This window comes from Linepithema humile, chromosome 5 (assembly GCF_040581485.1).
Source record: "Linepithema humile isolate Giens D197 chromosome 5, Lhum_UNIL_v1.0, whole genome shotgun sequence".
NCBI lineage: Eukaryota > Metazoa > Arthropoda > Insecta > Hymenoptera > Formicidae > Linepithema > Linepithema humile.
The window spans coordinates 16,170,646-16,184,685 of record NC_090132.1 but is presented as its reverse complement, the minus strand read 5'-3'; the positions used below and the strand labels follow the sequence as shown (position 1 = coordinate 16,184,685).

General features: G+C 40.1%; 4 protein-coding genes across 7 annotated transcripts; 2 read left to right on the top strand and 2 right to left on the bottom strand.

Annotated features, from left to right (window-relative positions):
* Positions 1–72: 72 nt before the first annotated feature.
* On the top strand, positions 73–1,649 carry LOC105667941 (sn-1-specific diacylglycerol lipase ABHD11). The gene is made up of 4 exons (XM_012360075.2): positions 73–344; positions 426–582; positions 732–1,097; positions 1,165–1,649. Exons 1-4 carry the CDS (start codon positions 229–231, stop codon positions 1,480–1,482), a joined length of 957 nt encoding a protein of 318 aa, XP_012215498.2. The 5' UTR covers positions 73–228; the 3' UTR covers positions 1,483–1,649.
* unc-119 (unc-119 lipid binding chaperone) lies at positions 1,514–3,836 on the bottom strand. The gene is made up of 4 exons (XM_012360076.2): positions 3,329–3,836; positions 3,103–3,216; positions 2,462–2,776; positions 1,514–2,341 (listed from the first exon to the last, which is right to left on the bottom strand). The coding sequence occupies exons 1-4, from the start codon at positions 3,510–3,512 to the stop codon at positions 2,181–2,183; spliced, it is 774 nt and encodes a 257-aa protein (XP_012215499.1). The 5' UTR covers positions 3,513–3,836; the 3' UTR covers positions 1,514–2,180.
* Positions 3,837–4,150: 314 nt separating this feature from the next.
* drongo (Arf GTPase activating protein drongo) lies at positions 4,151–8,247 on the top strand. Of its 3 annotated transcripts, none has more exons than XM_012360069.2 (6): positions 4,151–4,457; positions 6,104–6,645; positions 6,719–6,922; positions 7,039–7,224; positions 7,510–7,637; positions 7,974–8,247. In XM_012360069.2, the coding sequence occupies exons 1-6, from the start codon at positions 4,294–4,296 to the stop codon at positions 8,025–8,027; spliced, it is 1,278 nt and encodes a 425-aa protein (XP_012215492.1). In that variant the 5' UTR covers positions 4,151–4,293; the 3' UTR covers positions 8,028–8,247. The 3 variants fall into 3 exon arrangements, with proteins under 3 accessions (XP_012215492.1, XP_012215493.1, XP_012215494.1); XM_012360070.2 differs by having other exon boundaries at positions 4,153–4,457; positions 6,737–6,922; XM_012360071.2 differs by having other exon boundaries at positions 4,308–4,450.
* Positions 8,248–8,441: 194 nt separating this feature from the next.
* Positions 8,442–13,774, bottom strand: dock (SH2/SH3 adaptor protein dock). Of its 2 annotated transcripts, XM_012360072.2 has the most exons (4): positions 13,183–13,774; positions 11,250–11,560; positions 9,670–10,607; positions 8,442–9,352 (listed from the first exon to the last, which is right to left on the bottom strand). In XM_012360072.2, exons 2-4 carry the CDS (start codon positions 11,266–11,268, stop codon positions 9,131–9,133), a joined length of 1,179 nt encoding a protein of 392 aa, XP_012215495.1. In that variant the 5' UTR covers positions 11,269–11,560; positions 13,183–13,774; the 3' UTR covers positions 8,442–9,130. The 2 variants fall into 2 exon arrangements, with proteins under 2 accessions (XP_012215495.1, XP_012215496.1); XM_012360073.2 differs by lacking the exon at positions 11,250–11,560.
* Between the last annotated feature and the right edge of the window lie 266 nt (positions 13,775–14,040).

The following is a 14,040-nucleotide window of genomic DNA, read 5'->3' as shown; positions in this document are numbered from 1 at the left end:
AACAATGTGTACTGGCTATAAAGAATATATTCCATATATGTGTATGTATGTACACACGTAATAGATCATAAACTGCCAAAATAGAGAAGTATAGGAGAGGACAATTTTTGTAAATATCTGAAACTATGAAGTATGTTTAGGCTGATAAAATAGCAATTATGCAGCAGTCCAAAATCCTTGTCAGATAAAGATTAAAAATTTAGAAGTGTAACTAATTCAGGATCAATAATGATAAGTCGAAATTTATCGGAGTTTCGTCGATGGAGAAATCTTGCCGGTTTGCCTTATGCGGCTAAAAATTTGCATTCATCCTGCTATCAATGTTTGCGTAGTAATATCTTATCGTAAGTGTTTGTTTAAATTTATGTTTAATTCTAACTCGTGTTTTTTTTCTCCTTAACCTGTTCGTTTCGTTGTTTTTCAAGAAACGTGCCAGTAAAACTTGCCTATGCTTCATATGAATCAGTAAATGGGACTGAGCAAGATGCAAAGCAGCCCATTATGATAATGCATGGCCTCTTTGGCTCTAAAAACAACTGGAACTCATTGTCAAAAGCAATTCATCAAAAAACCAAGCGCAAGGTAATTACTTCTGTAACTTACAAAGTAATTAACATCCAGATTAAAATAGATGGATTAATATTTTTCCTTCAACATTTATGTCCTCTAACTTATATCAATAACTATGAAAGTAATTTTATGTTCAGCTTAAGAAGGAAATAAATGCATAGGTCATAGCAGTGGATGCCAGAAATCATGGTGACTCTCCACATTCATCGAACATGTCGTACAAGGATATGGCGGAGGATGTTATTCAACTTCTGACAGATCTGGGCTTGGAAAGAGCTGTTTTAGTCGGCCATAGTATGGGTGGCTCAGCCATGATGTACACTGCTTTAAATTTTCCACAATATGTCGAGAAGTTAGCAGTTGTAGATATGTCTCCTGTAAGAACCAGCCCTAGTCTTGCGCAGATGGCAAAGATCTTTGAAGCCATGCGTTTGGTAACGGTGGATGGAACCCCTACCTTATCAAAGGCACGCAAAATAGTGGACCAACAACTTGCAAAGTCCATTAAATCTAGCGCTTTACGTCAGGTAAAGTTTCTTTTTCTTTCGTTTTATGTTTAAGAGTAAAGAGACTAACATTTACACATCTGTGTAGTTTCTGACGACGAACCTAGTGGAGGCAGATTCGGGAAAGTACAAGTGGCGAGTTAACTTACCAGTGTTGGAACAGGCGTTTCCAACTCGGATAGCTGTATTTCCCAATGTAGAAACAAAAATGTACAAGAGCCCTACGTTATTCATAGGTGGTGCTAATAGTGATTATATTCGAGTACAGGATCATGATACTATCAAGAAGTTATTTCCTTTGGCAGAATTTCGTTACATAGATGGGGCGGATCATTGGGTTCACGCGGACAAACCGATCGAATTTGTTGAACTTTTAACAAATTTTATAAATTATCCAACCTTGTGATATTTGTAGATATCTAAAAAGTAATTATAAATTGTCCATTGTAAATATATACATTTATTTTGAGTGAACTCCAAATTACAGAACAATGTGGAAAGTATTAAACAATCGTGTAGTTGTGTAAGAATGAAAAGAAATTGCAGTAAAAAGCGCTACTGAGCACTGAAAAACGCGGATTTTTTTATCCATTCCTTTCCAGTTTTATAGTTTTACATGGATGGCCGTGGAAATTGCACTGTATAGGCTGCATTGTAAAGATTAAAGAGTAAAAGTTTATAGAACCAGACATGGATCCACTCAAAGGCCATATCGTTCAATGTGCTATATATTTAAATTACGATACGAACGTATCGTACAAGAACAAACGTCAATAAAACATCTCGTAAAATTAAGTACATCTTTGATAATCAACTTTACATAAATAAAAAAAAAATAAAAAAATAGATTAGGAACTATTCAATTGTTCGACAAATTAAAAGCAACTTTAGACAAGCATTGCAATAATATTCGCATATTCGGAGAGCAATGCTGATCCATAAAATTTCTAAGCTCGTTTTCGTGCCAAAAGGCGAAATATCGGACGCTAGCTAAATGTGCAGCGCGATCGTCATCGTTGCTGTAGCATATAGTTGTGATGCTATAATCATATACATATATATATGTATATATACATATACATATATAAATATTACTTGCAACAACTAATCCGCAACAAATTGTACATTACATTCGTCATGTGTCATACGTTCTACGTGTCCACCGTTGAATGCATAGTCAGCCTTATTGTGCATCACAAGCTGATTGTCGACGAAATAAAATGAGTCAGATCGTGTCTCGAATGGGTTCGCGATCATTTCGGAAACTGGAAAGATCCCATATGTTGTTCTTATTGAATCTTTAGACAGTGAGTAACGCTAAGTACATCATTAGGACATTCAAGTGTTTGATAAAATAATTTTTTGTAAATCTACAAGTGACTTACCCAACTCCGCAGGCAATGTTGGAAATTCGTAAATATGCTCACATGTATTTTTGCTATTCGGTATGCAAAATCCAAATTCAAAATCAAAGGTTTTCAGCAATCTGTCTCGAAAAAAGTGTCGTTCTATCATTCGGAAGTTGTTAACTGGTCTAGGTCCTACTAAAAATTCAGCCGTTGCCCCGACAGTTTTTAATTTCAGAAATTGAGGCGTGAATTGATATCGCACTAAGCGTCCTGCATTTGTATCCTCAGATTCCAGCTCGTCGCAATCAGGCTCTGGCTCTTGAGGATGGTGATGATGAGCACATTTACATTCTAAAAATAAAAAAAGCAATTAGTAAAAATCATTTATTTTTTATGTAAAATTGGAAACTGAAAGATTTGTTTTAAAGCTGAGATTGTCTGATCTTTGTTTTACAAATTATATTATGGGTTTGTTTACAAATTTTACATATTGCACACATAAGTAGTTTTATATTACAAAAAATACTTCAGTGATTAATCATAATATTGCAGATTTTCATTCACAAACAGAGAAGCAAAATCACAAAATGATATCAAATAACATCATAAATTGATTCAGGCACTAGTCATCATTTAAAAACTGATTAAAAGTGTAATATCTAAATCATATTACGCACCATGAGCAGGAGGTTTTGTTATCTCAAACAATATAGCACCAGTTTCTAGATCCCTAATTTGGAATCTTGTAAAATCTATTTTGTAGACGTTGGCCTCTGGAGAGCAGAGGTAGTCTAAAATTAGAAATTGTGAAAATATAGTTTATTATAAGAAAAGAAAGATTAAAAAATGACAAAGTAAACAGTTTAACAATTTTTAATAGAAATAGAAACAAGTCGAACGTACCATTTGTAATAGTCGGTAATCGGAGAACGAATTCCGGAGTCACCGGAGTGATTTCGCCGGTAAAATTTATGGCCTCCGAAAATTCCGGCAAAGTTTCCGCATCGACGCCGTTTTCCGGCTCTGCCTCTGACGAAGTGTATGGTGCCATCGTCTTGTTCGATTTATTCTCGCTGTCCACGCTCATAACTTATTCACGGGTAGTACGAACATACAGAAAGTGCGACATTCAATCGCGAACGAAACTGCCACGCTGCGATGACAGCTGTGTTAATCAACGTTGTTGTGACAGCTGAGATTTGACAGCACGTTCACCGAGCAGCCGCTTCGACCGGTGACACGACCTGTCACCGTCTCTCAACAATAATTACGCCGTTCGCGTGCCGTTTGCAGACTTTCTGTAAACATCCTGTGGTGAAAAAATTCATAGAGGTGTCATCTGGAAAGAAAAAGCGCTTTATATGTTTTATATAGATAGCACTCCGTATTTCGATCACAGCTGCTTTCGCATAATGCATATATATCAAGAATTCGACCAATCATGTATCTAATATAAATTTACATAATGCATTATGTAATTATGCAAATTTGCCTAAACATACCTTTACATTTCTCGTGCACGTAAAAGCGAGCAAAGTGTCGACCAATGAGGTGACGAATGCACTAGGAAATTTGTTGCACTCTTGCTCTTTTCACAACGTTGCGTAATAAACGATGACCAATCAGCCTCTCGCGTTTGCAAAAGTAACATCCGAATTCCATTGGCTATCTCTAATAGACTTTCGTTTAATGACGACAGAAAGAGAAAGAGCAGGGCGAACGAGCGTGCGTTGCAGTCGGTTTTGCAGGCGCGGCGTGGAAGGTGAGTCGCACGATCGCCGTACTTGGTGTTTGTGCTCGAGCTCGGGCAGTGCTCAGGAAGACACCGTCCATCCGTCTTGTGTACTTGCCGCCGTCGCGCGCGCGCCATGGCGTCCGCGAAAAGGAAGCAGGATGAAAGGAACTTGAAAACCCTGCGCGAATTGGTCTCGCAGCCGGGCAACAAGGAGTGCTTCGACTGCAATCAGCGCGGGCCGACTTACGTCAACATGACGATCGGCTCGTTCGTCTGCACCTCTTGTTCTGGTATGCTGTAAGTAACTCGGCCAGCTCTCTGCGAGGTCATCCCCAAAGGACGTCGCTCGTCCTCTGGTGCGGTCGTCCGCGAGACCGAGCGTCTCAACCCTCCACCCGTCAATTTTCCTCGGAATCGCTGCGCGCTCGCTGCGCGGGTTCACCAGGTCGAGGCTAGGCTGCAAATGCATTCTCGCGGTTCCGTGCGTGACATTGAACAAATGTCAACGGCACTCGGAACGAAGAAAACCGCGTCGCAATCCGTCGCAACCGGGACCGTTGGCCCGATGGTTGAAGCTCCGACTAAGAGGATTTTCTTATAATCCGCTGAGGAATGGCGCAACGGCCCAGCTCTCCGGCCGTTCGGGGAAGGACGAAGGCGAATCGCTCGACATTGCATTTGTTAAATTAATTATCGAGGATTCGAGATCGCTGCGGCGTCGCACCGTATTTTGAATCGTGGTCCTGACTGCGATATAGAGGCTATAAATAGAGGGAGAAATCTCGCCGACCGCCAACTGCGATATACATCTCGCTTGATCCTTAGACAATCGGTCTCTATATAGGACACAGCGACGAAATCGCTTCGGGCAACATACACGTGTACAAGGCTTCTTTTACAGCGTTTCGTCGCGACGCGGAGAAGAATAGAGAGGGAAAGAGAGAGGGAGAAGAGAATGAGAGAGAAACGGAGTGCTCTCGCACGGCTCTAGTGAGTCATCGCGCTTAAACGTCCGACATCCACAGCCAGGAAGTTAGCGCTATCAGCAGCGTCGACGTTTTCTTTGTGCGCAATTCTAGTTATCAATGGTCAAAATGTTATACGCTGTCGCGGATCGCGTGAGAAGAGAAATGCTAAATATATTTCTCCCTCTCTCTCTCTCGCTATTTCTCTTTCTTTTCTCATTATTTTCTCTCTCTCTTTCTTTCTCTCTTTCGCTCTTTCTTATTTCCTTCGAGAAAATTGCAATCGCTCACGCGCGATACGAACGCGACTATCGACTCGCGCTCTTAATCAGTCGCATTGCGCGAAGTGGTCGCACACGCGCACGTGCGAATTTTTAAATCTCATTACCACATCAACTATACGCGTCCTATCCCTTGTTAGCGGCACGCGAACGTTATTATTTGTCACGGAATTTTGATTATATACGTTGAAACGTTATTGAGAGCACTGCAGAGTGAAAGAGACGATTCGCGGTGGATGGACCGCGTCCGAAGTAATTATATGCAACAAAATTGCGCATGATGCAATTATAATTACTATGCGAGCATGTATTCATCGATTTTCCGCCGTCGCCACTCTTTCTCTCTCTTTCTCCCTTTCTCGTTTCCTGTCGTCTAATAAATTTATGTAATTCAAATAACAAATTTCCTATTGAATTCTTCGAGTAAGTAGGCATCAATTTCCAAGATTCAAGTTCTGCAAAATCTTCCTGTAATCGCGTTTGATCAAATTGCAAGTTGCGTGATATAAATATCGATTGCAGATTGTATAGTAAATATATTTTAATTCTGCGCAAAAAAAACGTGTAAAATTAACGACATTTTCATAAATCATGCTGCACTGCGAATATAATTATACACCCCCCCCCCCACGTAGTTATTTAGTTATTAACGTTGCAGTGAGGAAATTAATCTGAAACTCCGCGTTTGCATTTGCAGACGAGGCCTGACTCCGCCGCACAGGGTAAAATCTATTTCCATGGCGACGTTCACTCAGGAAGAGATAGATTTTATCAAGGAGCACGGCAACGAGCACTGCAGGCGAATATGGCTGGGTCTAATGAACTCAAACTCCCCGCAGAATTTCGACACTAAGGACGAGCAGAAGATGAAGGACCTAATGAGCGCCAAGTACGAGCTGAAGCGATACTATCTGGATCCGTCGATCGCGAATCAGAACACGATCGTCAATCAAAACAGCGCGGTCGCGCAACACAAGTCCCAAACTTTGAGCAACATTCCGCGAGTGCCGAACTCGGGAACGTCCACGGTGTTGCCTGCGCCAGTCAGTCAGAAGTCAAACAACGTGGACCCGATAAGCACGAACAATTTCTCCACGGATTTTGTCGCCGATTTCAGCAAAGTTCCTGATCCCTTTTGCCCCGCGACGACGCCGGCGAACCAGTTCAGTCAGCAGCCGATCGCGCCGCAGCCGTTCTTCGCCAACTTCGATAACAACCCGGTTTTTAACAATACGAAGAGTGAGTGGCAATATATGCGACGTATCGTCTCTAGAATAATCGATCGTATCGAGATAATACTTGTATTATAAAGAGGAATTTTGTTATTTAGATATGGAAGCGTCCGCAATGTTTAATCAGCTCGGTGGAAATTTGACGATGAACATGAATGGCGCACTCGCGCCACCCTCAGAAGATCGTTACGCGGCACTTAAAGACTTAGACTCGTTGATGAAGCAGACACAGTTAAAAGAAGAGACAACAAGCACTTTATCATGGAACGCAAATAACTCAAATGGTATATTATTGGAATATATTATTTGCAAATTACCCGCTGAACGAGTGATTAATCGCCTCATTACTACGCCATTAGCATAAAGAGAGCGTCAAAGTAAATAAAATTCTTAATTCCAGCGCCGAACGCTACATGGAGTATAGGAGTAAATAATCAAACACACGTCATCTCAAACCCGTTCGCGGGTGGAGATTTATGGCGACCGTCTGCGAACGTAGTCAATAATAATAATACTCAATCCGTCGATAACTCGTTGTGCAATTCTGCGAATCCGTTCAAACCAACTCAGTTTCCTGTAAATAATGGTAAGTTGTAATGTAATAAAATTTATTTCTCAAGTTCTCGGAAAAATAATCAACATATATATTTTTATGTAATACTTCGGCATCATGTCGTAATCTTCTATTCACGTTTTTGCGTTTAAACATTCTCAATCACTTTTGAAGGAAGCAAAATAAGAAAAGGAAAACATAGAGCAAAAAATGTAGAAGCCAAAGAATTGAAAAAAAAAACATGTTTACAAAAGTCACAATGTAGTTTCGGTTTGCAGCGATATTAAAGTTTGATCTGATGTTGAAATAAACTTGCAGATTCACAGTGGTTAGGAATCGGCACACCTAGCAATGGAGACGTACTCCAATTCAGTCAACTTATGACGCCGTTAGCGAACAAAGTATGGCAACCAACCGTCCCGGCGTATCACGCGAATCCATTCATGGTAAATCATAATTTTGTCAAGAATTGTTTAAAGGCTCACAATAATTAATAAAATAGTGATGAAAGAAGGGGATCAAGAGCCGACGCTGGATGTAAGTGCTTCTTAAATCTTTTTTTTTTTTTTTTGAAGATGGTTGGATGACGACAGAAACGTTTACTCAACTCTTTTCAATAAAGAAGATTTAAGAAGTACTTGCAGCGTCGGCTCTTGATCCCCTTCTCTTATCACTATTTCATAATTTTGTATTCGATCAGCAAATTGCGGAAATTTTTGTTTACTGTGCTTTTTTATTCACCATCACCGTCACTGTTGATTCAATTCACGCATTGATTTCAGGTGGGCACAGGAGTAAGCAACATGACAAGAAATTCGAACAATCCCTTCTTATGATTATGTACGCATAAGCTTTTAACGGAGTTATGAACAAACGACGCGAAACTAAAATACATTTAGATTAGGCAAATTGTTATGTACGTGATCTTATTGGCAATTAGTGCCATTAATTTTTATCCCCCAGGAGAGCACCAATCTCGTATCTATATATAAATAAAATAATACTTTAATTTATGAATATAATATACGTTAAATAAAGATTAATATTTGTTACTAATTTTGTGAATGTTACTTTTAGCAGTATTTCCAATTTCCGCTGACGACGCTTTTGAATGAATTCAATCAATCTTTCTCCGAGCGCTGTTTCTTTCAGTAGTATACATATGTATGTCTGGAAAAAAAATTATAATTAATTCTCTGATATACAAATAACAATGACAATAAAAAAGGCGGAAGAATAAAAGAACAATCTGTCTTGCATCATAGTAGAATTGTCCTAAAATAATACATGTATTAAAGCTATTATTTCGAAAGTTCTCGAAGACAATACATTGAAAGAATACAGGTTTCATTTTATGCACACTTAAATACAGTTTATTTACTTAAAAACTTCTAATAAATACAAAATCACAAATGAACACTTAGTCTTTGTTATAATTCAATACCAATAGCTCTAGAGTAGAGATCCACTTAATCGTTCATAATTGCATGATAATTAATTATTACTTGATCATTACATTTGCAGTCTATATTATATGCAGTTGTAATATATTATTAATCGTAATAACATGGTCGGTTCGCGTTTTACAATTATATGAATATAAAGATAAGCCTTGTGTTTCAATTAGTTTTCACGTAGCTGCCGTATTAAATGTTTCTTTGTTCGTTTGCTGAGTAATCTGGAAGCTCCGAGGAGTGTATGAGTTTTACCGATTTCACTTAGAGTAATATAAATTATACGTCGCTGTATAAATGGTAAAAAGAAAATCGAGAAACACTAATATACGAGTAGACCAATTATATTAATTGTTATGTATAAACGTACGAGATGTGTGATATTGATATTACTAGGCAGGCGTCGTGTATCTTAGCGATACATCTGAAAGCGCATGGACTGTCTTCCTTTTTTTTTTTTTTTTTCTTCATGGCACGAATTTCATCTAGCAACCATTGCTACTGGCATTGCCTTTAGGTAATGGGCGAACCAAGTACAACTTCTCGCCCTGCTTATTGGTGTAGATTGGAGCCCTCTGATAATGATCTACAAGTTGATCTAGCGTGTGGAATTTCCTTTGGCCGATGCAATATAGTGCTCCTTCCACGTGTACCCTAAAGTGCTTGTTACGTCCCGGCGCTTTCAAGGATACCGAATAGTCGCCCATCTAAAAATTGACGATAATTAGAGCGGTGAGTAAGGCTGGGCACACTACTATCGCTATACTCCCTTCATCGACTCGAGAATATTGAGCAGGGAAATTTCTAGACTTTGATCAGGTATCGCCAATTTCATTTAAACAGACGCAAAATTTTAACGCTCTTAATGATTCGCGTGATGTGACAAAGCGTAGAAATTAAACAGGTAAAAATAAAACAAGTAGAAATTCGATTATTTCTTTTCGTTTAATTTTGCAAAATAATCGACTGCAAAATTTTGTAAAATCAATCAAACGACCGCGATATTAGCGGTCGCTATACTTACGTTGGTTTCACTATCCCTGATTAGAAAATCTCCGTCATGGCCATGTTGATTGAGCAGCGTGTCGCATTGCGAACGCGTAATACTACCGTAGTACCAAGGCTTGCCGACGAGATGCGGCCGATCGCCGGGATCCGGCCTCCGCTCGAGGGAATCACCCTGACTGATCTCGCTACTCGTCATACCGCGCTCGCGGTACGGTTGCGTCAAGTACTCGCTGAGCTCCTGGAGATAATTGCGCGGCACCAGACCGACCTGTCCCTGGCTGTTCCTCGCTTTGTACCATTCCGGATCCGCCGGTGGACGGTCGAGGATCTCGAGGCGATCGCCCTTCTCGAACGACAGCTCCTGATCGTTGTTGGACGAGAACGAGTAGAGAGCCACCACGATGTCGAGCACGTTCTCGGCCATCGCGTACGTGTGGAGCGTGTCGTCGGCGTCGCCTTCCTCCTGGGTGTAGTTCGACGGGAACCAGCCGGCCTGGGTGCCGCTTTGGCCTCGCCACCAGCCGTCATTGCTCTTCTCGAGTATCAAAATCCTGGTGCCTTTCACGAGGGAGAGCTCGTCCGCCTGCTGCGCCTGGTAATTGTACTTGACGACCGCGGTGCCGATCGCTTCGCTCGGATCGGCCGGCAGACGTCGCGCCATGATGGGTGACTCAACCGCGCGGGACGGCGAGTTACTTGACGGCAGAGTCTTAGAGCCGGAACCTTTCTTGACTTTCTTCTTAATACTATCGAACAGCGAGGGCTTCTCCTTCTTAACATAGTTGCTCGGCACGTAGCCCGCCTGTCCTCTCGCGCTCTGCACTCTCCACCAATGCTTCGAGTCATCCAGCAAGAGATAGCGATCGTTCTTACGTAAATCTAGTTCCTGGGCACCCTGTGCCCCATAATCATATTTGGCGACAACGTAACATACGTCGTCTTGACTCGTCTTGCCTGAAATGTATAGAAGCTGTTATTGTACGTAAAGATACGTGAAATTCTTCCGTCTTTTCACACTTATTCACACAGTGAGTATTTAATGACACATATAGAATATTAATTAGCACTGTGTTTCATTTTCAACTGTCAGATTTTAACGTTGATCTTGATTTACGAATATTAACAGAGGTTCACACGCACCATATGACTTGGTGAAATTTTTTTAACAAGATCATCAGGTTCTATACTATTCTTTCTTTTTTTGACAAAATGTGTAGAATATGTAAAATAAAACCAAACCAACTATTCTTAATCATCACACACGCAATTACAATGTACAGTCTATGTTGTACTAAATCAGAGAAACAATAGATAATACGATATTTTATAAATTTGTAGCACAATCAATACAAAAAAAAAAAATCAATCACCCACTCAACAACCCAATTCTTCCAACTAAATATAAAAAAAAAATATTACACAGAAATAAAAATCTCAATATTCTCAGAGAGACAAATGCACGGGTTCGCAAGATGTACATAGGATTGAAAGAGCGATTCACCGTAATACGTATACGGACCTGATGAGCTTCATCGATATTGTGAATCGAAAGAAATTTACATACAAAGCAAAGCATACAAAAAAATAAAAACGTACCATGCTTCATGGCTGCCATGTGCGTAAGGATAAATACATATATATGTATACGACGATATATATGTATTTAGATCTGTATGTACAGCACTGAGTGTGGCCGTGAGTAGCTGCTACTCACGTACTACTTCAACAAATCTTAAGTCTGCTTGTGACAGAGTCGGCGGCGTGAGTGCAGCAGGCATTCATTATTTAGTTTTTGCTTTTTTTATTTATTTATTTATTTATTTTCGTTCAGTGCTGATGCACCTGCTGATTTCTTTGGTCAGAATCCATCGTTCTCAAGGGTAGCGCAAGCAAGTGCATTACCGACACTTTGGGAAAAATAAAATAAACGATGATTAGCATATGAGATTATCATAGTAGAAAAGTGTATAACTTCATTTTACTTTTCTATATCATAGTACTTAGAGAATTATTATATATCAATAGGGCGAGTCATAACGTTGTATGATTTAATCAAGTAATGTGGAGTACAATTCTCTTGTTCCAAGTGGGATAACAGTCAATTTTACAATTGTGCTATGTTAATAATGACATTCATGCCGTATTCATTTAGATCTGAATTCAAAAAGATAATAAACATTAAACAAATTTCTCTCTATTGTAGTAAGAATAGTCCAAATTATTACAGATCATAATGTTGAATGACTCACTCTATATATACCTATTTACACTTTTAAAATCGTTATCTCTCTAAACATGCATACTTATTCCATAGTTGAAAACAACAGTATTACATCACGATAAACATTCATTGTTATAAATCAACGAAATCTTACGTACAACTCAAAGTAACTGATTAATGACGTTATAAATCAACTGAAAACTACAAATACAAAATATGTAAGTAGCGATGCATAACAAATAAATAACACGTAAATCAACTAACATTTTAACGACTATTTTGTTATATAAACTGAGTGATAATTATAACATAATATAAAAATACAGAATCTATTTTAGTACATTGTAAATATAAACATGCAGTAGACAAATGCACAACTACGTAGAGCGTAATAGCACATATTATTTAATAAGTATAATATTTATCAAGATATTCAATAAAACTTTTTAAAAGCATCATTGATATAATCATTCACGCTACAGTGCACATCTAATAAGATCAAAAATTTTTTTAATTTATTTGCATTATATTACTATTTGGCAGAACTTTGCTAAATAAAATTGTAAAAAAAATTGTAAAAAAAAACTGATATTTTCAAATTTCTTCCTCCTTTTTCCCGTTATGTGATAAATATGCTTCCAATGAAGAAAATGTACACTCCAAACAATCGATTAAACGTCATTTCCACGCGATAAATCTATCCAAGCGGTGCAGCTGTGCTTTTTCTAAATACATTCTTAACGACTCGATCTCGTATGGAACTTGAGAAAAGAATAATTCTATTCTGTTCGAAATAAATTCGCGACACTGTCGCGAATCGGAGAAAAGAAAAGCGTTTCCGCAATTGCTTTTTAAAGCGTTTGTAAATGACAATGCAATTCCGCCTAATCTGAGCTTCCCCTTCCGTCTATAACCAGAAATATCTAAAGCGAAAAGCAGTAAACGTCCAAAGAACTAGTCAAAGTATCAAGCCGGACTGTCGTTGCTACGCGGCCCCGGTATGTCGCATCATTTTTCGCAAACAAATCCAATCCACCGTCTTCGCTAAAAAGCGCCGGCGATGCGGCGAAGGACAGAGACATCGCTAAGCGGAATTAGTTAGCCAAAGCATAACCGATTGCAAGCGATCGCGGCTCTAAAGGCTCGTCTGCTTTCCTCTCTCTCTCTCACTTTCTCTCTTTCTCCTGCTCACTTTAGAGAGAGAGAGACAAACAGGCGAGCGACGTGACACAACCTACGCGCTGCGGACGGTGCGAGGAGCGCAAGAGACGTACGGATATAAAACGCTGCTAAAATCGTTGGACTTACCGATTTTTAAACTTGACATATTCCTGCATAAAGCTTTTGGGATCTTACGTCGTTACACGGCTTGTTTTCCCCCACCCCGAGTCGCAGCCATGAACGACTGGAGCGTATCTACGTACCGGGGGGCTCGTGCGTGTCGCTCTATCTCTCTATTTCCCTTCCTTATCTTCCTGTCTCTCTCTCTCTCTCCCTTTATCTCTATCACCCGAGCAGGCGGACGGGAGCGGGGAATCAGGGAAGGAGCGCGCGGAGAGCGCCGCGTTCCATCCGCTTTCGATCGTCGTCGTCGTCCTCGTCGTCGGCGGTGTCGAGATGCGCCACCGGGAACACGCGTACGCGAGCCGGGCGGCCGTGCGATCCCTTTCGGCCGGTCGCACGCGGAGCCGCCCCGTTTTACTTCACGCCACTGCGCGTGCGAGAGCGATTCGGTGGAACGTTTACGGCGCTTGAACTCGCCACACGTTCGTGGCCGCGTTTTATGCGACCCCTCCCGCACGAAGGACAGACCCACCCTTAGGCCGAACGTGCACACCGAGGGTATTGGGTGAAGGAAGTAGCCCTCCGTCCGGCTATGTCCGCTAGATTGTCCGCCGCGCCATCTCTCGATGTCCTGTCAATACATATATATATATATACATTTATACATATATATAAATGTGTGTATACATATATATTTTATATTAACGCCATTAACGCCCACTACTTCCGGTTTGGATGGTGCCCCGAGTCGAACACTTCATATCTAGATATTCATGCATCATGATTGAAAAAGCATACTTAGGGTACATTCAGACAATTTGCGTAAGCACATAAGCATATGATTGGTTCATTTTCTTATGCATATCATATGCGCTTATGCAG